Raw genomic sequence first — 24,249 nt, 5'->3', positions numbered from 1 at the left:
CTATACCCTGTCTCAGACAAGGTGAGAGGTGAGGACCAAATCCTAAAGTTTGTCCACTCACTCCACACTCCCATTATGGCATGCATGTGCCTGTGCCCACACACAAGAATATGCTCACATATCTCACCCCCTTCTCCCTCCTTCCTGTCCCTTTCTCTCTCTCTGTCTCTCTCTCTGTCTCTCTCTCTCTCACTCTCTCTCTCTCTCTCTCTCTCTCTCTCTCTTTCACACGGACTCAGTCTTTTTAAAAAAAATCTTTGCCCTTTAAAGATACGCCTGCAATATTTTCAAACTGAAATGAAAAAGTAGCCTATTGTGAGAAAACTATTACATAAGCATGCAAAAGGACTAAAAGGTTATGGACTAAAATATTAAGTGTTCAAATCTTGTATCACATATCTTGTGGTAAATTAAGCTGAACCCAAATCCCAAGAGCCTACAGTTAGTGTCTGTGTTCCGTGACTATGAAGGGGCTCTTCATTCCAGGACCCAGGGTGGTGGAAAAGCCCTGACAGAAGTCTACTGGCTCAAAACAGAAGAGGAAACAGGGCAGGGCCACACAAAGCCTCTTACAGTGTCGGAGGTGGCCCATGCAGATGTCATTCATACTCAGCTGACCAAAGTAAGTCATGATGCAAACTCTGCCACCGAAGGACAATAAATCTCCACAGAAACTGATCCCACAAGGGAATACAGCATGTAAAATACTACACTTTAAGGCTTCATACTCACTAATCTAGCTATGGGGAGTTTTCTCTCTTTGGTAATGTGTTATTTACCCTTCCCCCAATGAATTACTGTCACTTTTGTACTTGGAGAAAAAGTTAGTTTGTAAAAAAGTATTGGTTGACTTCCATATTCCACTTTAACTCTGTCATCTTCCTCAAGAGGATATGAGCTTAACGTTTGGGCAGCACTTTACAAGTCACAAGGCACTTGTCACAGCCATTGTGTTCAGGGCTCATTTCACAGATCACACGCATTGTCAGTTCACTCTTGCTCTCCGGGGCTCTGCTCTGAACCAGGCTGGTCTCCTAGACCTCTCTTTGTCCACTGGGTTCACACGGTCACAGGCTCAGTGAGCTTGAGTTGATCATTTAAGGGGAAGGAAGGAGGTCACAGGGAAGGGCCAGATGAGAAAGCCCCTCTGAAGGCAAGCACTGGTGAGAGATATGGGCACAGACCTGAAGGAGAGTGTGGTATGCGGAAGGACCGGGAGACCAGAGCTGTGCGGAGAAAAGGTGGGTGGGGCAAGAGTGGTCTTGTTGCTGCTTTTGAACTGCTGGACTGAGTTGAATGGAGTTCAGTCTTTATGCTAGAGTACCCTATGGCACGTATGCTCACTTTCAGGGTCATCTTCAATCACAAAACGCGATTTTCCCTTTCAGACCGTTTCTTCCAAATGACTATATAGAAAATGTTCCTTTGAGCGCCTACACAAAGCAGGAGAAGTCAGTGTTGCCCCCCTCCTGCTCTGTCTGTGGGCCCTAGTGCCTACAGTTCAGCTCCTTGCTTGAGGTTGAGCTGAGAATCCTAAACCAAACTGTTTGCTTGATTTTTGTATTTTCTAAGTTCTTCATCTATATTTAGTAGCCCAAAGTGGCCTTAAACTGTCAATCCTCCTGCCTCAGCCTTCCAAATACTGAGATTGCAGGCTTGTGCCACCATGTTCAGCTCTGGGAAATTCCATGAGCTACTCATTGTCATAGCAATACAATGAAGTATGTGCTTCGTCCTGGGCATTTTAGTTCTGGGTAGATAGTTGTGTAAATAAAAAGTAGAAGAGGAAAAGTAGAGAACCCCCACCTCTCGATGGGCTTTTTTCCTACAAGTCAGCTCTCCCCAGTGGCTCCTCTAATTCTCTGATGTGGGGTCGATTCTCATCCCTTCTCGGCCCCATTGTGGAGGTGCCTGTAACAGCTCTGCTCTGGGCTCTGCCCAGCAGCCACATCTAGCAACTCAAAGGTTCTAGGTCATGATCTTGTTTTTATTTCCAGCAATATCTACTATGAAAGTCTGACAGCAGACAGGTTAGAAAGGGCCAGATAGAGGCAGAAGACATTTGTTAGACATCTGGAATGCACTTAAGACCCATGCACTTCTTCATCTGTCATTGTACTTATCAAACTATTTTTAACAAATATCCTTTGTTTAATTAGTAAAAAGACGATATTCAGACTACATTTGTACAGAGGAGAAAATAGAGAATTCAGAGTAGAAGACATCTCCTGAAGTCACATAGCAGGTGGCAAGATGACCCTATAGATGCCTGCTTTCTAACCATGGTGGCAGCATTTAGACGCCTGCTTGCTAACTTTGGTGGCAAGCTTGCACTGTTGAGCTAGCAAAAAGCCTGGAGAATCTCAAGAGATCTTATGACCACAAGGGAAGGTAGGTTTCTCTGACTGCTTAAATATGTGTCAACAAGCATTTCAGAGGGATCCACCCAGCAGCAAGGAATTTGCTGGCATGAAAGGCAGTCATGAGAACAAGAAATTGCTTTTTTCATATTTGCCTTTGGATAAATTTTCAGCATGCTGTTCCACAAACTTGGTTTTTAGAACCAAGAGATGACAGATAACAGCAACAGGCAGCTAGCTTCCTATTTAGAGGGATGAGTGAATCAAAGGTTACAGTAAACACCTGACTCTTTGACAGGAACTCCTAAAATACCACCAAAGAGACATGGCCACACAGGAACTCCTAAAATACCATCAAAGAGACATGGCCACAGTTCCCATAAGAAATGTCTGCCCTTAAAAGCCATTTGCAGGTCTTCTTTTGAGGATTTTTCTTCTTTTGAAGATCCTTCACTCATTTTAAAAACTTTCTATTGCACAAGTGTGTGTGTCTTCATCTTTGTGTGTGTGTGTAACACAATGTGGCTGCTCTCACAATTAATATCCTACTCCGAGAGAGATATATAGTTGACACCAGGCCTTCTGAGATGCTTGACTATGGAACTATTTTCTGAACACTCAACTCTACCACACCAAAGACTCATGTGAACATTACAGGTACTTCAACTAAAAGAATATAGCTGATAAAAAAAAAACCAAGCAAATAAATATCACCAGGCCCACACAGCCCAATGAAGTAGCGCATGAAAAACAATGTAACATAATTCCTCCAAAAATTACTAATTCAATGGTATGGCATCTAATGAGGCTGAATTAAATGAGATCCCAGACAGAGAATGCAAAGGAGTGATTATTATAAGTATGTTCAAAAAGGAAAGAAGCACCTAGGTTAGGATACAAAGAGATGAATGAAATGAGGAAAGTCACGTGTTGCTGGGCACACTTGCTGGCCCAGGAAGTAAGAGGGTGTGCTCTGCCGATAGCTGGAGCACACGCAGTGCTCCTTACATACCCCAGAGAGTGAAGTTACAGGATGCAGGATGTTCCACACCGATACACACTTATCCAACACAATTCCGTGAATCCTAGCTCTGGAGATTAGATGACATACACGGCAGCTGCCCCACTGCAGTTCCCTCAGCACACACCAGAACTGAGTCTGGGGAGCTAGGGAGAACCAGAAAGAAAGCTGGCTTGGCAGGATGACCCAAGGGAGCTCCCAGCATCCTCATCAGTCAACTCACAACTGTAGTAACTCTAGCTTCAGGGTATCTGACGCCCTCTTCTGGTCTCTGTGGGTGTGGGCGTGCGCACACACACACACACACACACACACACACACACACACACACATATTCAGATACACACACATTAATAATAAAAACACTAAAACTACATTTAGAAAGAAAAGTAGATCTTTTTTATTGTGTGAGACCTGCTTTGTGACAATGAGCGATTCAGGAGACTTGATGACTACTCTAAACTTTGTCACCCCAAACAATGAAATTTGTTTTCATTGAGCTTCTACTTTGGTGCCAGACACTATATTTATAACAACAAATGCCATAGTTATTACTGTTGCCAGTTTTCCCACCTTTAGACAAGTCAGCAACCCTGCCTACATCCCAATAAAGGAAATTAGCATGAAAATAACAAGGACTCCTAAAGCTTGCCTGACCAAGGGTCACTCTGCTCAAGGTTATAGGCACATAAGTTCAGAAGCCCTCTTGACACAGAAGGGGATGAACTACAAACACTGAGTATGAAGTTGGTAAGTCCTGTCCCTCCATAAGGAAGGATGGTGTCCTGTCAATCAAAGGTGCTGATGGTGAACACAGAGAGAGGGTCAGGGCAGTGAGTATTAACTGACTTGGTGACATTGCCAGAAAATTAGCCCAGCTGGAAGCAATTGGCCTGGAATCTTCAGGATGCTCAGGGAAATTGAGCCAATGAAATTGACTAAACTGGTGACAACCTGCTACTCAGAATCCATCAGTGCTGCTTTGTAGCAAATTTCCTATTTCCTTCCCATGTTCCTATGTAGAAATTTTTGTCCTGCCTGGTCCCTGCAGCCATTCCATCCCAAATATACACACAGAGGCTTATATTAATTATAAACGGTTTGGCTGATGGTTCAGACTTCTTATTGACTAGCTCTCTCTTAATTATTATCCCATTTCTATCCATCTATGTATCTCTACGTGGTTTTGGCTTACTGGAGAATGTCCAGGTATCCAACCTTCAAGGTAGCTACATGGCATCTCTCTCATCTCCTCTCTGCCTTCCTCTTCCCAACCTTCTCCTAGTCTGGTAGCTCCACCTATATTTCCGTACTGGCTACATCCTGCCTGTCTATTGGCTGAAACATCTTTACTCATCAACCAATTGGAGAAATGTACATTCACAGCATACAGAAGGACATCCATACCAATCCTATCTTTTGTCAGACCTTATAAACCACTCCCCGACTCTAGCCTCAACAGATCTAATCCTGAACCCCTCAGGGATGCTTACCTTCTCAGACTTTGGTTTCTGCTCCCTTCAACCACCAGGCTAATCATGACACAAGCAGATACCAGCTCCATAAGAATTAAACCATGCACAAAATTTGATATTTATCCCTAGTTCCTGGAAGTGGCCTGGCCTATCCCTGGACTCAAGACAATGAAACACATCTAAACAATGAAACAACATTAATACAATGGAATCAAGTCCAATGGTATGATTCTAGACCTAGGCAAAGATGATAATTTGATTAGGACCCTTGTTATAATTATTGATGCAACTGATATTATCCATGGTCTAATTATTTTGTGAAGCTAGTGTAATTGCTACAATCACACAAAGCAAACATTATAGAATACAAACTATATTTCTTTAAAGCATTATTCTGAAGTCCTCTCTCCTCTGTGACACTTCTTACCTCTCAATGATCTCCTTTCACAGCCACCACAAGGTGCATGTCACACAATGGCTGCTTCCCCATATGTAGACAGTGTCACCTGAAAGCTGCACGGTGTGGTGGCAAGCAGTAGTTTCTTCAACCAGAAAACCCAGTTTCAAATCACAGCACTTTCAGTCATTCTCTGTGTCACCTTAATTTTCTGCTAACTTCAACATGTGTACCAAGCATTGGCTGCACCCCTGGCTCTGACTAGGCTGCAACACTTGGCAACCACTGTGCTGCAGTCAGACGCCAAGTGTAGAACTAGGCACTCCCCAGCTTTATATGGTAACGCAGCAACACCTCATCACATCACCTGCCACTAAGTGTCTGAACGAGCAGCTTCTGACCTGCAGGTAAATTTGCTAACCCCCTCCTGTGTGTGTGTGTGTGTGTGTGTGTGTGTGTGTGTGTGTGTGTGTGTGTGTAAATTCCAGATATAGGTCCGGAAGCCAGCCTAAGTAGGTCTCTGGGGGCTCCCTGCTTTCATTCACTTCAAAGAGCACAGAACTTGCTTGTTCACACACCTGGAAAAGGTTGGCAGCCTCCAGAACCCGCTGAACATTGTGCTTGGTGATCAAAGCCTTGCTTGTGTATGTGTAGCTCAGCAGAGTGTGCATGGTCTCAGCATCCACCCCTTTAATAACGATCCTCTTCTCATACTTTTCCTTTAAGTCGTTGCAGAACATGGCCCTAGAAGAGAGACCTGTAATGTGAATCCTTCCGGTACCTGAACAGATCCCCTTTTAGAGTCATCTGCCCTCCTGAAACAGTAAAGTCTCAAATCAGAACCTGGACCAATTGCCAACATAGAAACAGAATCATTGGACATGCTGACTTCCTGAGGTCTTCCCCCTTGGTTCTTCAGCTCTCCTTGTAGATGCTAATTCAGTGCCTAACACGGAGAGCTCTTGAATGAAGTCAATGCATTTCAAGATGATGCCTCATTAGTCTCTCTGGGATCACCTGTGCTCTGAACTGAGCTGGCATTCCTAGATGTGACTTCTGAACTCTCTCTCTTAGATACACACACAGTGGATACTGTCTTACTCCAGTTTAGCTCACACCTGTATTCCCCAGAAAATCAAGGAAAGCAGGGAAGGGACAAGAAAGCAAGACCGTGTCCACAGAGAAAGCCACTTCAGTCTAATTGTGCAGGGATCCGAAGGTACACTCTACAGCTGTCCCAACAAGAGATGAAGACACTGCCTTGGCACTGTGGGACTACAGATAGCATTCAGTCAAGGATCTTTCAGGAACAGGAACCACTCTCAAGCATCCTGGTTTTCCAGAAGCCTAGGAGAAAGCTGAAAAGAAGTTCTGCCCAATGAGTGTGGCAGGCAAAAGAAGCCTGGAGTCCAGATGACACTTGAACTCACTCACTCCATAGCAAACATGAGAAAATACAAATCAATTCACCTGTTTAGTGGTTATTGGTAAATCCCTGCCTTGCTGATGCATTTGAAGAATAAGTAAGATAGTATACATCAGTAAAAGCCCAAACAAGCAAGACAGTCCAGATCAAATTTTAGTTGGTGAGAGACATGGGGGTGGGTACTTTTCTTGTCGCTGCAACCAAACACTTAACAAGAAGCAACTGAAGGGAAGACAGGTCCCACAGTTACAGGATTGAGGGCACAGCTACCGTGGGAGAGAAAGCACAGCAGCGAGGACAGCTGTGGCAGCAGGAGTGGGAGCGGCTTCCTTGCATTTTCACATCAGAAAGCAGAGATAGGACAGGAAGTGGAGCTGGGCTGTAGGCATCAAGGCCTGCTCTCTGAGACCCACTTCCTCCAACCGGGTCCCACATCCTCCCTAAACAGCACCACCAGCTAGGAGCGAAGTGTCCAAACACATGAGCATGCCGGGGTGCTTTATGTCCAAACTCTGAGAGTGGGTCATACACCACTTCAGCCTTAGCTTGCAGCATGTGTCCCAGTCTCTGTCACGTCCCTGGTGTCAGAGTCTCTGCATGCTAGCCACACTTCATCCACAGCAAAGGCAGAGTCTGGGTTAACCACATTAGCAGCACTCTGAGGACACTAACTCCATAACTGTTTGTGAGAGAGGAGAGGGAAGGAGGGAGGGAGGGAGGGAAGGAGGGAGGGAGGCATAAAAAATATAAGGGTAAGTGTCTTTCTCTCCAGGGTTCCATGCACATATGGCTCCCATAGCCGTAGCACTTGTCCTTGCTCCCCTCTGACATGTTGTCATTGTCCTTGGTCATGGCCACCATATTGAACACAAATAAGGCGAAAGTAAAGCTAAGCCTACCAATTCTTCATAGGCTGAACTCCCAGCCAGCTATTGCTGCCCTCGGAGACTCATAGACACACATGCATGGGCAAATTTTGGTCTCCAGAGACGGTCAGTCACAAAATAGACACTAGAAGCTAGGACTTGGGGCCCCTACCTGGAACCTAACAGGATACAGTACTCAAGAAAATCAGTAGGATACAGAGTCAAATGCTGGGCAACTGACTCAGTATCACAATGAGTCCACTAGACCAGGTTATGTTCTCTGGTAGCACAGCTGGGTTGGTGGTTAGCAATTAACCTCTTAATGAGGATAGTAAAGGATGGGAGGGTACATAAGAATAAAGTATAATGACGCAGATATATGAAAATGTCCGCTTGGCATGGGGGCACATGCCTACCATTCCAGCACACAGGAGGTGAAGGCAGAAAGATGAGCTTATGGCCAACCACCATCCACTGTATAGCAAATTCAAATCAGCCCAGGCTAAATGAGGCTATCTCAAAAAAAGCCAAAAGGGATAGGGGATGGAAATGCCATGATGAAACCCATTCTTTGTTAACTTAGAACAATGAAAATAACAATTATTAAGAATTAAAACGCCTGCAATAAGTAGGCGTCACTAGGATATGCCAAAGAAGTAGAGGTAGGAGGACCAAGGAATTAAAATCCAGTCTAAAATACACATATTTCTGGATTCTAGGCTAGGTGTGGCAGCACACACCTTTAGTTCCAGCACTTGAGAGGCAGAGGCAGGCAGATCTCTGAGTTTCAGGCTTGCCTGTCTCAAAAAATAATAATAGAAAGAAAAGAAAAAAATGAAGAGGGGGGTAAGAACTGATGAGGTGGCTCATAGATAAAGGTGCCATGATGGTTACAGATAAACATGATGGTATGAGTTCAATCCCAGGATCCATGTTATAGAAAGAGAGAACCAACACCCAGATGTTGCCCCATGTCCTCCATATGTGTGCCTACACACATATTCTCCCCTGCCCCACCTCTTTCAATAATAAAAATAAAAAGAATTTTAAAATGTAACCTAGAGCATGTAAGTGAGAAATTGCATATAGTAACAAGCATTTTCTAGAAAGATATGGGCCAGCTTACATGAGATCCTCATTTTAGAACAAACAAAAAAGTTTCAGAGAAGTAAGCTAGTTGCCCAATACAGTGAGTCAGTGTTGCTTCAAGGCAGAGGCCAAGTCATGTAGCATGTCTCTCACCACAGCGTGGACATACCCACAGACCCAAGACTCGCCTAGATGAAGTCAGGTCTCAGATGAAAACACTGTGCCTGGGCCACACAGCTCTCCAGTGTCCACAGGTATTACCCCCTCAATTGAGGTCCCTCCTCAAATGTCATTTCCTCAGAGATGTTCTCTCTCATGCCGTGCCCAACCTGAAATCATCACTCCACATTTATTTGCTTTACTTTTCTTCATGGAACTCCCAGAACCCGCCATTACACTGTACACCCATTTGTTCACGATTTGTTTAACGATCATCCTCCCAGCTACCACAGGACTGACTGTCGTGGTTCAGAGTCCCCAGTGCCTAGAACAAAATTCCATATCCAGTGGAGAGTCAGTCTCTAAATGAGTGAGCAAGCTGGCAAACAAATTGTCTTTCTGAGATCATTAGAGTGGTTTTTTTGTCAGTCGTCTGCCACTCCAAAAATTGTCAAACATCCTCTAGTGGATGAGGAGGAGCCGAGCACTGCCTCCCATCAAAAAATTCCTGTCATACACCCAGAGCTCAGAATTTGAAACGGATAGACCTCTACACACATTCCACTTACTATTCCTGAATGGCCTTAGTAGCACTACTGGAATTTCTCATCCATCCCAACTAATCTATTGTTTACCCTCTCCTACAACATCCTCAGAGCTCCCTGCCTCAACACCAATCAGCCCTATAACAAGCACTCCCCCACTCACCTCTACTGTCATGCATTTCAACACCTGCCTGTCCCTCCTTAGTTCCCTGCTCATTTCCTTCCCCACCCTCTTCATACCAAGAAATAACTTCCCTGCTTCACTAAGATATTCTGTGGCACTAACATTAATTGCAAGGTGAGTAAAATTCAACTCAGGAGCACAGCTGTGTGCAGACAGCACATGCCTATAATCCCAGAACTCAGAAAATTAAAGTAGGAGGATTTTAAGATAAAAATCAACCTGAAATCAAGAATCTGTTTCAAAGTGTGTGTGTGTGTGTATGTGTGTGTGTGTGTGCATTTGAGTGTGTGTGGGGGTATGGTGTGGGGGTATGAATGTGCATGAGTGTGTGTGTGTGTGTTCACATATATGCAACATTCTTTTAGGTGTCTTCATGTGATACCCAATGAATAGTGCTGTTAAGAAAGGGTTATTGTTCCAGTGTAGCCAATCAAAGGGATTTCCATTGTAAAAAAAAATCAGGGAGTCACCAGATCCAACTGTGATGGAAGATAGGATGGTTTTCTGGCTATGGTCCCCAGAAATTCTGAGCCGCAGGCACCAAAACCTTCCATGCTCCATTTCTCAAACCAATTGTTACTTTTTATATCATTTTTTAAATAAATTCATTTATTTTTAATATGTGTGGGTATTTTGCCTACACATATGATGTATGCTATGTAGGCACAGTGCCTTTGGAGACCAGAAGAGAGCATTAGATGCCCTGGAACTAGAGTTAGAAATGATTGTAAGCACTGGAAATTGAACCTAGGTCCTTGGAATGAGCATCCAGTGGTCTTAACTGCTGAGCCATCTCTCCAGCCCTTTCCTCAAGCCAACTCTAACCAAAGAAAGCATGCAAACATCCAACTTCGTCCAGTTTGTGATCTCTAGCTATTCTCTAAAGCCTACTATGCCATTTCTCACCATAACTGGAGTCTAGATTATATCCTTAGCCTCAAGTACCACAGCCTCATGGGGTGAGCCACAGTGTAAACTCCAAGGCCAATGTCATCTGAACACTGTGTGTGCCTGCTAAGACCCCAGAATCCTGAATTTTTTTACGAGACAGGGTTTCTCTGTATTGTTTCAGAGGCTATCGGTCCAGCCCAGCCTCGAACTCACAGAGATCCGCCTGCCTCTGCCTCCTGAGTGCTGGGATTAAAGGCGTGTGCCACCACCGCCCGGCCAGAATCCTGAATTTTACCAACCCTAAATCAAATGGATTAAAATAATTGGTAATGGGGTTAGCTAGATGCATTTTATTAGACCCTATGCTGGCACTCATGATTCCCGAGCAAAACAAAATTTAAAAACCACTGCCTTAATCTGAGCATGATAGCACATATCTATAATCCCAGCATGAGAGACTGAAGCTGGAGGAGTATACATTTAAGGCAAGCCTAGGTTACCGTCCTTCTTGCCTTTCCATTACTGTCTTAAGACGCCATGACAAGGCAACTTATAGAAAAAAGTCTACTGTGGGCTAATAATTTCAGAAGGTGAGTCCATGAGCATCATGGCAGGAAGCATGGCAGCGGACAGGCAGGCGTGGCCCTGGGGCAGTGGTACTGAGGACCTACATGCTGATCCACAAGCACAACGCTGGGAGAGAAAGCTAACTAGGAATGGTGTGGGCTTTTGAAACCTCAAAGCCCCCAGTGACACAAGTTCTCCAACAAACATTTTTACCAAGTGGATATCAAGCATTCAGATATTTGAGCCTATAGGGATATTCTCATTCAAACCACCACAGCTACAAAATGAGAACCCGTAAATAAATAAGCCCCTAACACAGGTCCCTTCGGCTCCCACATAACAAGAAATCATAATAAAGACCCAGGTTAAGAAAACAGCTGGTGAGGACTAGAACAGGTGTGCACCTGGAAATTCCTTTTTTGCTATAGAGATTCCCTTCCACCTTTTGAGATCCAGAACTCCCAGGATCTCATCAGGACTGGGGATATTTCACAAAGGAAAGGGACAAGTAACCACCTCTTCCCAGCCTGGGAAGTTCACTGTACCAGGTCGTGCCCGCCCTCTTACGTCTCTGTCAAATACTCTCAGAGGAGGTATTGCAGCCTACACTCAGGTAGCACAGTTCATTGGAGCTCAGAGTTTCCATAAAGAGCCTGACATTAAGCCTTATTACTAATAAATAACATGTGATTTTGTTCTTGTCTGTTGTGAACATGCAAATCTCTCACACCTGGGAGAGCATCTTCAACTGTGGTATTTCCCCAACGGTTTGTGTGTTCTGATCTTGTCCTCAGTGTGGTAATGTAGAAGTGCTGGGGCCTTCAAACACCAAGCACCTAATACAAGGCAGCTGGCCTGGTAGGGCACTGACACCAGAAGAACCTGTGACATCCTCATGGGACACCGCTCAGTTGTCACTTGGAAGAGGAAGACGGGCCCCATCCCCATTCTCCCTGGCTTCTTGTCTCACTGTGAGACCTTCTTCTCCCCCACATTCCCACTATAATATCACCTATTAAGTGATATTGGCTTCATCAAGGCCAGAGCCAGGCCAATGCTAGCATCATGCCCTTGAACCTCCAGAACTACAGAACCCTTCCTTCTTAAAGTTCGTAGCCTCAAAGTCCCTTTGTTATAGTAATAAAAATTTTTTAAAAACATATGGGGGCTGGAGAGATGGCTCAGAGGTTAAGAGCACTGGTTGCTCTTCCAGAGGTCCTGAGTTCAATTCCCAGCAACCACATGGTGGTTCACAACCATCTGTAATGAGACCTGGTGCCCTCTGCTGGCCTGCAGGCATACATGCAGGAAGAACACTGTATACATAATAAATCTTAAAAAAAAATATGTCTTCACAGTAGCATCTGGAAGTACACAGACATCTTTCTGTCTACTACAGACATATATCCGATAAATAATATCCACATTTCTCTCTTGAGTTTGAAGTCAGGTGTTTAACACCTCCCGTCATTGAACAAGCATTTAAACTAAGGTGATAGAGGAGTTTAAAACTGAAGAGTTCCCTCCACTGATGTGAAATAGCATCAGGCCTCTAAAGAACTTCTGCTTGCCACCTGTCTGGCTCATGTTTACCACTCCTCAGTCACTACACACGACTTTGGGGAAGCAGGAGCTGACTTGCTTACTGTGCAACCAGAACCCTCAAAACCCTACTGGTGACTTAGCAAGTCAGGGAACTCTGATCATCCAAATTTATGACAGAAAGGCTTTTTCTGTCCTACAAGATCAGACACAACATAATATAGCAACAACTAATAGTGTCCAGGCTCCAGTGATGATCCGAACATACATGTAATGGCCGTTCTTGTTTTCTTGCTCAGTATCATTCTTACTCTATTTAGTAAAGGCATCCAGGCTTCCCACAGTGAGCTACCACCCCTCCTCCTATACTGTCTTAAATGTCTGCATGGAGCTAGCCTCACTTCTTGGGCCAGAGGTGAACATGGTCCAAGTTATATGGCACATCCCCCAAGCCAGTTTCAGAACTTTCTCTGGAAGTATTACTATGAGAAGTTTGCTTCCCATTGACATTGTTGAGCTTTTAGAAATGAAAGTTCCAAGATACTTGTGACTTCATTGTCTGTATACAGTAGGGAAGAGGAGGAAAGGGAAGGGGAGGGGAGGGGAGAGGATGGGAGGAGAGTTGAAGAGGGAAGGAAAGGAGAGGGGAAGGGAGGAGAGAGAGAGAGAGAGAGAGAGAGAGAGAGAGAGAGAGAGAGAGAGAGCAATTTGAACATAGGGATCCATTTGTACCTGAAAACAATACACCTAGACTTTTAAAACAAACAAGAGTACATTTTATTCTTTTTTAAATGCCACAACAAGCACTTTTAACGATCGCCAGATGCAGAGGTGGATGAAAAGTGAGATGAAAAGACACCCACATGGACAGTCTAGGCCAAGAAGATCTAGCTACTTCGCCTTCCACTCCCACCCACCCTCTGACTACCATGAGCATAAATGGCAATGAACTCCCGAGTGACCTTTCACAGGTATGTGTGGTGTGAACCGTATTGTCTAATGATGCCAGGAACCAGACATCCAGGATCTGATACTCATCCTGCAGTCTCCTGCCTGAGCTCCGATCTTAAACACATGGCGGTTATACCTTGACCAAGTTTGCCTTTGAGTAGGTACCTTACACTCCCCACTGGAAATGAAGCCTGGCTGCCCCTAACCCAGTGGTTCTCAACCCATGGGTTGTCTATGATACAGACAACCAGAGGGCAAAAGGAGAAAACTGAGCACTGCTGCCAGAGAGCAACAGCAAAACCAGAGGAGGAGGAAGGAGAGGAGGAGGAAGGGGAGGAGGAGGAAGGGGAAAAGTTAGGCACAGCATCTTGTGCCCGGGTGCCAAGGCTGGGCTCCAATCCAGCACCTGCAGCACTTGTCAGCCTTTGCCCCTGAATGTGGACTTCATAAGTACCCAGGGAAAGGATTCTCTTCTTCTAGGCCTCCCTCATGGATAACTCTTTAAAACTCAAAGGACAGCACCCCCAAAGCCCAGGCTGGTCTAGATGGCACAGGGCACAGAGTGCAATAATAATAGCTATAGTACTTCCTGCAAGGGGCTCAAAAGTTGCAATGCAACTTTCAGTGCTACTGGGCAGTGGGAGGGGCCTCTCACAGAGGTCTCTTGGATACCTGTCTTCACGCCTGGGAGCAAGCATGATTTTCGGAGCAACTGGGCCACAAGCTGCATTTGTCTTCAAACCATGTATATAATTTGAATCCATGGTTCCTTGCCTGCATGAATGAGAACTCCTGGAAAAAAACTGTGACTACAAAGGCCGAATGATCAGAATTTAGTGGCTATGTGTGGAGAGTTTGGATGTCACAAGTCCAAAATGATGTTAGGCCGTCATTAGTGCCTTAATAGCTACTTATTGCCGTCTTCTGTGCGTGACTCCACTTCTTTGTGACTATTAGGTAATTTTTGGAATGTACAAACCAAACACCAACTTTCACCAGCCAAAGGCTAAGAATGCCATCACGTAACGTCTGGGGCCTGCAGCTGAGGTTTCTCACATTGCTAAAAACCCACTGATCCAGCACATCTACCTGTGGTTGGACAAGCTTGTTGATCCCTTACTTTCTTAGTTCCGTTTCTGTGTAAGATTCGTGAAATTGCTACCTCATTGGAACATGGTATTCAGGGAGAACCAGAATCAGTGTTCCTGGCCCATGGTCTCTCATAGTCACCTCCAGAATGAGCAATACTTTTTGTTCCCTTGAGGTGAGAACTGTTCATTTGTCAACACCTAGAACTTATCCTAAACAATTTCAAAACATCTAACTTTACACAACAAAGCTGTCATACTTATTACGACAGTGTGTTGTAGAATATTAGTTGAAGATGTGTTACATTCGTTTATGCAATAGAATATTTGTTTAATGATGCAAAGGTGTGTTGCATTCTTTTATGTTGCATTTGTTTAACTCTATAAAGCTGTATTACTTTGCCTTTCTAAAACACCTGATGGTCTAATAAAGAGCTGAACAGCCAAAAGCAAGGCAGGAGAGATAAATAGGTGAGGCTGGTGGGCAGAGAGAATAAATAGGAGGAGGGATCTAGAGAAGAGCAAGGATAGAGAAAAGGAGGACAACAGGGGCTAGCCACCCAGCCACACAGTCAGGCACAGAGTAAGTAATAAAGAAAGGTAAAAGGTCCACGGGTAAAACATAGTTAAAGAGAAATTAGATCATTTAAGTCACAAAAACTGGCTATAAACAAGCCAAGCTAAGGCTGGGCATTCATAAGTAATAGTAAGTCTTCGTGTATTTATTTGGGAGCTGGGTGGCAGGCCCCCAAAGAATGAAAAACCAATGACAATAGTGTTCACAATTAAGTAGTAACTGAATTACAATATATCCACAGTTTGAAAGAAATCATTAAACCTTGTCTATAGAAAGTAAAGAATAATAGGGGAAATGCTTATATTATGTAATTGAATTATACATAAAGAATAAGTGACAATATGTGATATAAGCATAATGATTCTTAATGTCTATACCTAGAAGAGGTGATAGCATATTTAAATATTAATAAAAGACTTCTAAGTAATTTTCCTGTACATTTATAGCTTAATACATTTTTATTAGTTAGTCTTTAATATTTGTTTTTCCCAGATTTGTCTTAACAAATCTGACCTACTTAGGTGATAAAAAAAATAAGCTTTAAGAAAACAACAGTAGGATTGCTTACTGTGGTAGGTAAAAGGAAATATATAAAATATAAAACCAGGCTTCTGCACAGGAGGATTCTGGGTAACTGATAACTGAATCAATTAAGGAGTAACATTGTAGAAAAGGGGCCATAACAGAGCAGAAAAAAATGATACTAAAGTGAACACAGCATTTTCTTAACCCAATGGTTGTCTTGGTGTCAGTGTGCCTTTCCTGACACTGAAACACCACTGATATTTAAAGACAATACAGGGAGGAAACTTCTAGATGGGCTAAGCCGTTATTTAAATCACACAACTGAGTTGAGAAGCCAGCCAACCACAGCAGACAAGGGGGGCAATGACATCCTGCCACTCCCTGTTTCTGTAAACAAAGCTTCCCCAGTGCCCATCAATTTATATGTTGAGCAACTGGCACAGAGATCACATGGCCCCAAAGCTTAAAACATGTACTTCATGGCCACTTTCAGAACAACCATGTCAATCATTGATTTAGAATAAAAAGTTGCAAATTTGAATAACCCATGGTTTATAACTCTTGCATCTAATAGATTTTGAACATTTTCACACACACACATACACACCCCTCCCGGATCTCAACCCTCTCCTTCTCATACTGAAACCCAAGTCCCCGTCGGAGTTTTAAGTTTCTTTCCTGTGTGTGACCCATTGAGTTAACTAAAGTTGCTTTCACAAGGGCTTGGTTGGGGAGCAGTTATTTACTGGAGTATGGGCAATTTATCAGTGGCTACACCACTAAAAATGGGACAGCTCCTCCTCCGGCCACCATTAACTGTCAGTAGACCTCAGGGAAGGCTGGACCTCACAGCCCATCTATGAGGCACTGTTGAGCGCACACTTGTGCTAACAACCAGAGCTGCAGTGAGCTGGTAAGTTCCAGGCCTGCATCGTGTCTAAAGTCATCTTTTTGCTGCACATCTCCCCTTCCTCTGGCTCTCAGAATCCTGCCACCTCCTTTTCTGTGATATGGATGGGGCTATCCTGGGCCTCAGAGTAAAACCACAACCATTGTTTTGCTAAATGGTCATGTCAAACACCTTCTAAATCTTCATGTTTATAGCCATAGATTAGTGCCGCTCCCAGAAAGGCTCATTGTGTTGCTGGTAGTCAAGGCAGAAACCACTACCTAACTGAAATGCCATGAACATCTCATGCTTTCTTTTTCTTTAATTTTATTAAGATTTATTAACTTTTATTTTCCATGTATGACTATTTACTGCATGTATGAGTGTATACCACGATACTATGTGTGTCCCTGGTGTCTGAGGTCAGAAGAAGGGATCAGATGCCCTGGAAATGCAGTTACAGATGATTGTGAGCTACCTGTAGGTCTTGTGAATTGAACCTAAGTCCTCTGTAATAGCAGTCTTAATAACTGAGCTGTCTCCCCAGCCCTGAATAATCCATGTATTTAATTACATTGGAGTGCCCCCCACACACACACACAGTGCAGACTGAGAACTGAGTTGCTTTGAAATTGCTTTGTTTCTGGTCTTGTTTCTGAGTGAGACGGGTGGGCAGGTGAAGGATGGGCAAGGGCACCCTCTCGTATCTGTCCATCCATCTGTAAACTCAGAGCTGGTCTTCAGGAAAGCATTGCATCAACTTAGTTGCCTCCCAGTCCTCCCAGGTTTGTGCTGTCATCCTCCTAGGCAGTGGTGGCTGCCAGGGGAGGTCTGTGGTCCGGCTGCTCGAGGGCTCAGAGAGGACTCAAGGCTATTTGACACTGCCTCCCACTGCCTCTGCCTTCATCCTTCCTAACATTGCTCTCACTGTAATCTTTTCTTAAGACAGTTATACCGTGTGGCTCGGAATGGGCTCCTATTCTGGAGCCTCCTGCTTCTGTCTCGCATACACAGCTACACTGTAACCTCTAAAGGGGCTCTCTGATGGGGCTCTCCCTACTTACAGCCTAATAGGGTATTTTCACAGAGATGGCAAATCATGTCTTTTTTTTATGCTCTGATACTCTTCCATGGCCTCCCCCTGTTGGTAAGAAACATTCCACTTCTTAGTCAGTCCTAACAAAGCCTTTCGTGTTCTGGTCCTAGTAGTCTCACAGCCATACTGCTGCATATCTATGTTACTTCTTCTCCCAGTAATTTGTATGTGTGTGTGTGCTATCTCTCCAGATGTGTGTGTGTGTGCTATCTCTCCAGATGTGTGTGTGTGCTATCTCTCCAGATGTGTGTGTGTGCTATCTCTCCAGATGTGTGTGTGTGCTATCTCTCCAGATGTGTGTGTGTGCTATCCCTCCAGATGTGTGTGTGTGTGTGTGTGTGTGTGTGTGTGTGCTATCTCTCCAGATGGCTCTTCCTTCCAGCTCCAGGTCCACCTGGTACCGTCCACCAAACTATGTGCCTGATGCTGCTAGCAGATTGCCGCTACCCTTTTCCCATCTTTCTTGTCTGTGCACTCTGCTGTCTCTCTCTCTCTCTCTCTCTCTCTCTCTCTCTCTCTCTCTCTCTCTCTCTCTCTCTCTCTCACACACACACACACACACACACACACAACACCTCTTTGGAGAGAGATCGAACATCTTGACTGCCCCAAAGGCCTGGGGTTCTCCTTGGTCCCTGCCTCAGCCCAGTCTTTCTATGATACAGAAATGTGCTAAAACCAATCTCACTTGAGTTTCTATCGCTTGAAACCAAAACCAAACCAAACAAAGCAACACCCAACCCACCAAAACAAACAGACAAACAGAAGACAATGCTGACTCCCGTGGAGTGTGATGGAAGGAGCTGCAGGCCCATCTACGAAAAACTGGTGCTCCATGCAGCTGGCTCTTCTCAGTAACGAGCTGTCCACTGTCATGCTGGCCAGTCCGCACACCATGTTTTTACAAAGGACTGGCTGCACACCCATGGGAAGTATTTCTCTATTGTGCTTTAATTGAAAAGCTGCATGGAAAATAGTCAAAACTAAGACTAGACTTCTTGTTCTTTAAAAAATATTTTTGCCATGTTTATCTGTTGTATATGTGTATGTTTACAAACATGTGTGCCTACCATGGCCATGTGGGAGATCAGAGGACAACTTGAAGGGTTCCCTCTTTCTACACCGTGAACTCAGATCCTCAGAGTTGGAGGCAAATACCTCTGCAGAGCCATCATGCCAGCACTCTGGTCTTGACTGAAAGTTGACCCATATGCCCTAGACACCAGGTGTTGTGTGCGTAAATTTTGTTTAAAAAAAATCAAAGGAAATTCTTCTGCATCTGCCCCGGAGCACAGCATCACCACCCACTCTCCACTCACACATTCCCCCACCCCCACCCCCACACCTCCTGTGTAAACTGTGCTGCAAGAATCACTGTGAGGGCGTAGCACACCCATGTCCACATGGTTATATGAGTGACCTATTGATTCTACAATATTCTGATATGTTTTGGATTTGGGATATGTGTGTGTGTGGAGAGAAAGAGAGAGAGAGAGAGAGAGAGAGAGAGAGAGAGAGAGAGAGAGAGAGAGAGAGCACATACAGACCCATGGATAGAGGCCAGGGGTAGACATGGGGTGTCTTTCTCTGTTGCTCCCCCATCATGTGTTTTGAGTCAGAGTCTCTCACTGAATGTGGAGTTCACTGAGTGGCTAGGCTATCTCTGCTTCCCAGGACTGGGATTACAGGTTTGCACTGCTATGCCTAGATTTCAACCTGAATGCTGGGGATCTGAACTTTAGTCCTTCTGCTTGCACAATAAACCCTTGACCCACTGAGCTGACTCCCAAGCCTGAATTTTGGACTTTAAGTGCTCCTTCCTATGAGTTTTCCTATGAGGACTGAATTTCATCATCCTTCCCTTTTATAAAGCATATATCAGCTTCCCAAACTCATGAGAATCTTTGCTCAACCAGTGACACAAACTGCAGGAGGACTATCCAGGTTTTACTGACTTTGAATATATGTGGGGTACCTGCTAAATACCAGCTACCACAAATGGCACCAAGGACAAAGGAATGAATGGGGAAGTCACTGCCTTCACCAGCTCACTGTGTATCTATCCCTGGCTGACCTAGAACTCTCAGAGACCTGCCAGCCTCTGCCTCCTGAGTACTGGGATTAAAGGCGTGCATCACCATGGGCAGCTCAGTCTGTTTTGAGTTCACCTATCTGTTCAATGCCTCCAGGCCACAGATTCACAGATGACTGGGAGGGGAAGAATGATAGCAGCATGAATCGATGCTTGTCCTTTTCCTGCTGGGGCCTTAAGTTACAGATCCAATGCCTGTGAGACAAAAGTCACAGTGTCTTCTAAAGTTGTGAAGCTTTCAAAATCTCATAACACCTATTCATCTAATCCAGGCCTGGCCCACTTAAGTCATTTTGGCGTTCCGCAGCATCTGGACCCCTCCATAAGTATGGCAAATTCTCCCTTTTGAGTGAGACATGGTGGCAGAAGCCTCCACTCCAGTAGGTTCAGAGGCAAACGCTCCTTCCCAGCTCCTGTCTCAGCTGGGCATCAACAGATAATCAGAGCAGAGGAGACAGACAAGCACGGACACATGAGAGCCTGTTCATATAGGAGAAACAGAAGCACCAGTGACTTCCAGTTTCCAGGAATGGCCACAGAACAAGGGAGTTGAAGCTCTACACCATTCCCACCAGGGTTCCATAGTACCTGGACCTCTAACACAGGCTGGATGGCTGAGATCTTGTCTAATTCAGGCTGGGTGGCTGAGATCTTGTCTAACACAGGCTCAGTAGCTGAGATCTTGTCTAACACAGGCTCGGTGGCTGAGATCTTGACTCCTGCCTGCTCTTGCACCTGTCTCTTTTCTGAGTTCACTTCTCTACCCTTCTTGGGAGGGGATTTTCCAAGTCCATACCACTACACATATAAATTCCTCTTTTCAAATAAGCCAAAGACCATTTCTGATCACAGAAAGTAAGAATGGCCATACATGACACTTTTTTAGGCAAACAGATTAATAAGTGAACTGTTGTGTTATCTGCATTCCATGACAACTCACTAATGAATGTAGACCTGCAAATCTTTAACTGTAGACATGGTGCTAAGCCTTTGAGGTCAAGCAATTCCTCCCAGATTTTAAGGAGACAAGGAGCTAACTTTTTAGGCTTACCATCCTTTGTTCATGTCTCTGTCTCAACAAAATGTATTTTTCTCCAACTTCCTCATTCCTCCCCAAACTTTAAAATAGATCCACAAAGGGAAATTCACTGTCTGAGCGACTAATAGTGTCCCTGTTTGGTTGACACATTCCTACTCTATTGCTCTTCTGGCACACAATTAAATTCTTGTAACTGCTTTTCTGTGTGTGTTTGTAATATACAGGACCAGCAGGCTGCTGGGGGTTAAACAGCTCTGATACACTGACAAGGCGAGGGGCTGAGTTTGAGGAAGTGATACCTGCTCTATACCACAAACAGAGGCTGCTGATTTCAATCTGCTGTGGTGTGATGACAATGACAGATGTCTCACCCCTTTCAAAACCTTAGAAACAAAGCAAAGATGGCAGTGAGTCATTGTCAGACCTAATGCCGTGGTCCTTGGTCTTAAGACATAGTTGGCTTTTTTTTAATTAACTCATCAGCTGTGCACATTAAATGGGCTAGGTTCATGTGACAATGGGCTCATCCCACACTGGGCTCAACAAACAGAATATGGAGTCCTATCTCCAGAACCACACCTACTATAGAAAGAAAACTACATTGGAATAAAATCTAAAGAAACGGTAAAACTAGGCAATTTGGCAAGAAGGTCCAAATCCACTGGTAGACCCTCACACCTGTGTGCTTCAACTTCTCACCACCACCTTCCCTGAGGACCAGCAATGGGTTTTCTACATCAGCAAGAATAAAAGATCTGAGCTGTGGCACCTCTGTTTATGAGCAGAAACCCAAGGACCAAACAAAACAAAGTGATGTCTCAAAGACAGAGACCCAGCAGTCTTGTGTAATAAGCAGGCAAGCACTACTATAAAATTAACAACCAGTGAAACAGTTTTTCAGTGACTCAAAACAGAAAGAATACATTGAAAACAAGTGCCTAAGGCACGGAGGCAAACTGGCTTTCCTCCACTCCTAAGTGGGAAAGCTAGTGGCCAACGCAGTGGCGGCTTAAGCAGTGTGTTGTGTCGACCCATTTCTATGACTGTGCTTGCATTTTACCTAGATTTTCTGCCTGTAGAATGATGCTCCAAACATAGCGGCAGCTTGCACTGCACTTAAAACAAGGACTTTTAGAATGTGTGGAATCTCCATTCCAGCAATGGCCAGGTACACAATGCGCAGCTTCCATTTCCTCATCTAAAAAGAGGGCACCTGTCACCTTTATGCCACTGCAGAGTGAAACCAGTGACCGTTGTTTGTGGTACAGAGCAAGCATGACTTCTCTCAAATTCACATAAGCCCCTTCCTTGCCCCTTGCCTTGTCAGTATGTGGGAACTATGTACCCACAGCAACCTGATTATCCCGCTCTTTGACTTCCAAAGAATTTTCTCCTAACCACCCCAAATAAAATACAGACAGACAGACAGACAGACAGACAGACAGACACACACACACACACACACACACACACACACTTTGTATGATACTTTCTTAAAATCCTCAACCAAAACTGAAAGGTAGGGAAATATCTCTGAGAATAAACACAGTGATTTTTTTTTCCAAAATACCTTCCTCGCCTACATCAGCCTTTCACACTGGTTCCCTGTCATGTCTACACTGATGTGGACTACACTGGGTCAGTTGTATTCACAGGGGTTTCAACAAAGATGCTTTGAGCAAATGTATCCTCAGACACTGTGTAAGACCTTTCCACTAGGAGGACCCTTATAATGATGAGAGAAAACTGTCCGCTGTCCTCATCTTCCAGTTCACAAAGCAGAGACACAGGAGTACTGGGGAAACTGCCTAAAATCTCAGAGCCAGCAAGGGCCCAATTGAAATGGAATCAGGTCTTCCGACCCCAGGTCTCCCACTATGACACCCAAGAGCCTTTCATGCCCAGAGCCTTCTTGTAGTAGTTATCCTTCCCACCTTCTCCTTGCACAACAGAAACCCCTAGTCTTCAGCAAGTCATCTGCTAAGTCCAAGAGCGAGACCACATCCTTTTTCTCTACCTCTACTGAGGAACAAAGACAACATCAGGTTTCTAACACATTAGTCAAACTGAGGAAAGGGAGGGGGAATATTCCCCTGACTGAAGTAATTTCACATTCTTAAAATCAAGGACATCCTTTCATATGTAAAGTTTACCGTAATAAGTAAGCACTGCTTCTAAAAAGCCCCGGTTTCTTATAAAGTGGCCTAAATCCAAAATCTAAAGTTTGATAGTTTCTATTCTTATGTTTTAAATAGGCACACAAATCTTAGTATATATACATACACATTTATACATACTTACATTGTATATGATATGTATTGTAATATATGATGTACAGCATATACCATATATAATAATAATAATACAGCTATAAATGTAACAATAAGCAAATGAGGTTCAGCTCTCACATCTACAGATCTTTCCCTTGCAGCACGCATGCAATTTGACTCTGATTCAAGGCTGACCTGAAATAGTTGCTGGCTGCAGCAAGCACCACGCGATGGCAAGAAAATTCTTGAATGTCCACACACAAGATGACATCGGTCAAAGCATTTTCCTCTCGGAGGGTCTCCAGGCCGTTCTGGAGAATTAAGGAAAGCCTCGCATCGTCAAATTTTACCTTCTCCCCATTTTGTATTTCCACCGCGTCTCCCCCTTTCTGGGAGGACTTGTCTGTAGTGGGTGCAGAGGGTCCTTCCAAGCTCCTCTCTACCACGTCGTCGCTCATGATGCAGGCGCCTCTTTGTCCTGCCATCAACGTCCAGACGAAAGGAGCTGCCAAGTTTCGGGGAGGTCACACTGCAGAAGCTGAGCGGATTTCCTGCACAGGGGCCCTCCACTTATCACCAGCTGTCACACATACATAACAGGAAGTCTCACACTTTCTCATCCTGTTACTACAAACACCAGCAACAAGTCCTCCTCCTCTTCTTTCTGAGGATTGTTACAGGGTTAGGAATCTCTTCCAGTGGGTGTGTAGGACTGGAGAGAAAGGGCTGCTCCCTAGAATCTCCGAGGAATACAATTTAGTCATCTCCTGCCCACACCCATGGGCAGCAAGCAACTGGTGCTGGTTATTACCTGTTTCTGGGTGTTTCCATAACCCATGAGAGAATGGGCAGGTGATCTTCTCCGTCTCCCACTGCCTGAGACCCTGTTGAAGCCTAACAATCTCCCTTCAGTGGGCACTGCACATGTTCTGGCACTGTCCCAGTTCAGGGAGAAGACATTGTCATAACAGTCATCAATATATCCCACACAAAACAACCATTTTCTGATCTGAGCATGCCTCTACGTGAGAAAGGGGAACAACAGTGTCCAGAAGCCCCATCCCCGGGTCATATCTCTTACCTTAGGGTAGGTCAACACCTGATTGCCATAACAAGTCTCAATTTACCCAGCACTGACCAAGCATGTATATAATAGTAGATTGTAAAGTGTTTTCATTATCCTGGCAGGTCTGCATTGCT

At 44.5% G+C, this 24,249-nt stretch overlaps 1 protein-coding gene across 2 annotated transcripts in view; it reads right to left on the bottom strand.

Annotated features, from left to right (window-relative positions):
- Positions 1-23,607, bottom strand: part of Klhl6 (kelch like family member 6) — a 38,314-nt gene extending 14,707 nt beyond the window's left edge. The window contains exons 1-2 of one of the 2 annotated variants that reach the window (XM_005077579.4): positions 23,245-23,607; positions 5,832-5,997 (exon numbers count right to left, since the gene is read on the bottom strand). In XM_005077579.4, the coding sequence (XP_005077636.1) occupies positions 5,832-5,997; positions 23,245-23,534 (456 nt within the window). In that variant the 5' untranslated portion in view covers positions 23,535-23,607. The remainder of the gene's footprint in view (positions 1-5,831; positions 5,998-23,244) is intronic. The other variant, XM_021231520.2, reaches the window with a different exon arrangement.
- Positions 23,608-24,249: the final 642 nt, after the last annotated feature.

This window comes from Mesocricetus auratus, unplaced genomic scaffold (assembly GCF_017639785.1).
Source record: "Mesocricetus auratus isolate SY011 unplaced genomic scaffold, BCM_Maur_2.0 Super-Scaffold_100008, whole genome shotgun sequence".
Lineage (NCBI taxonomy): Eukaryota > Metazoa > Chordata > Mammalia > Rodentia > Cricetidae > Mesocricetus > Mesocricetus auratus.
The sequence above is the reverse complement of the archived record's forward strand: the minus strand, read 5'-3'. Positions and strand labels throughout refer to the sequence as shown.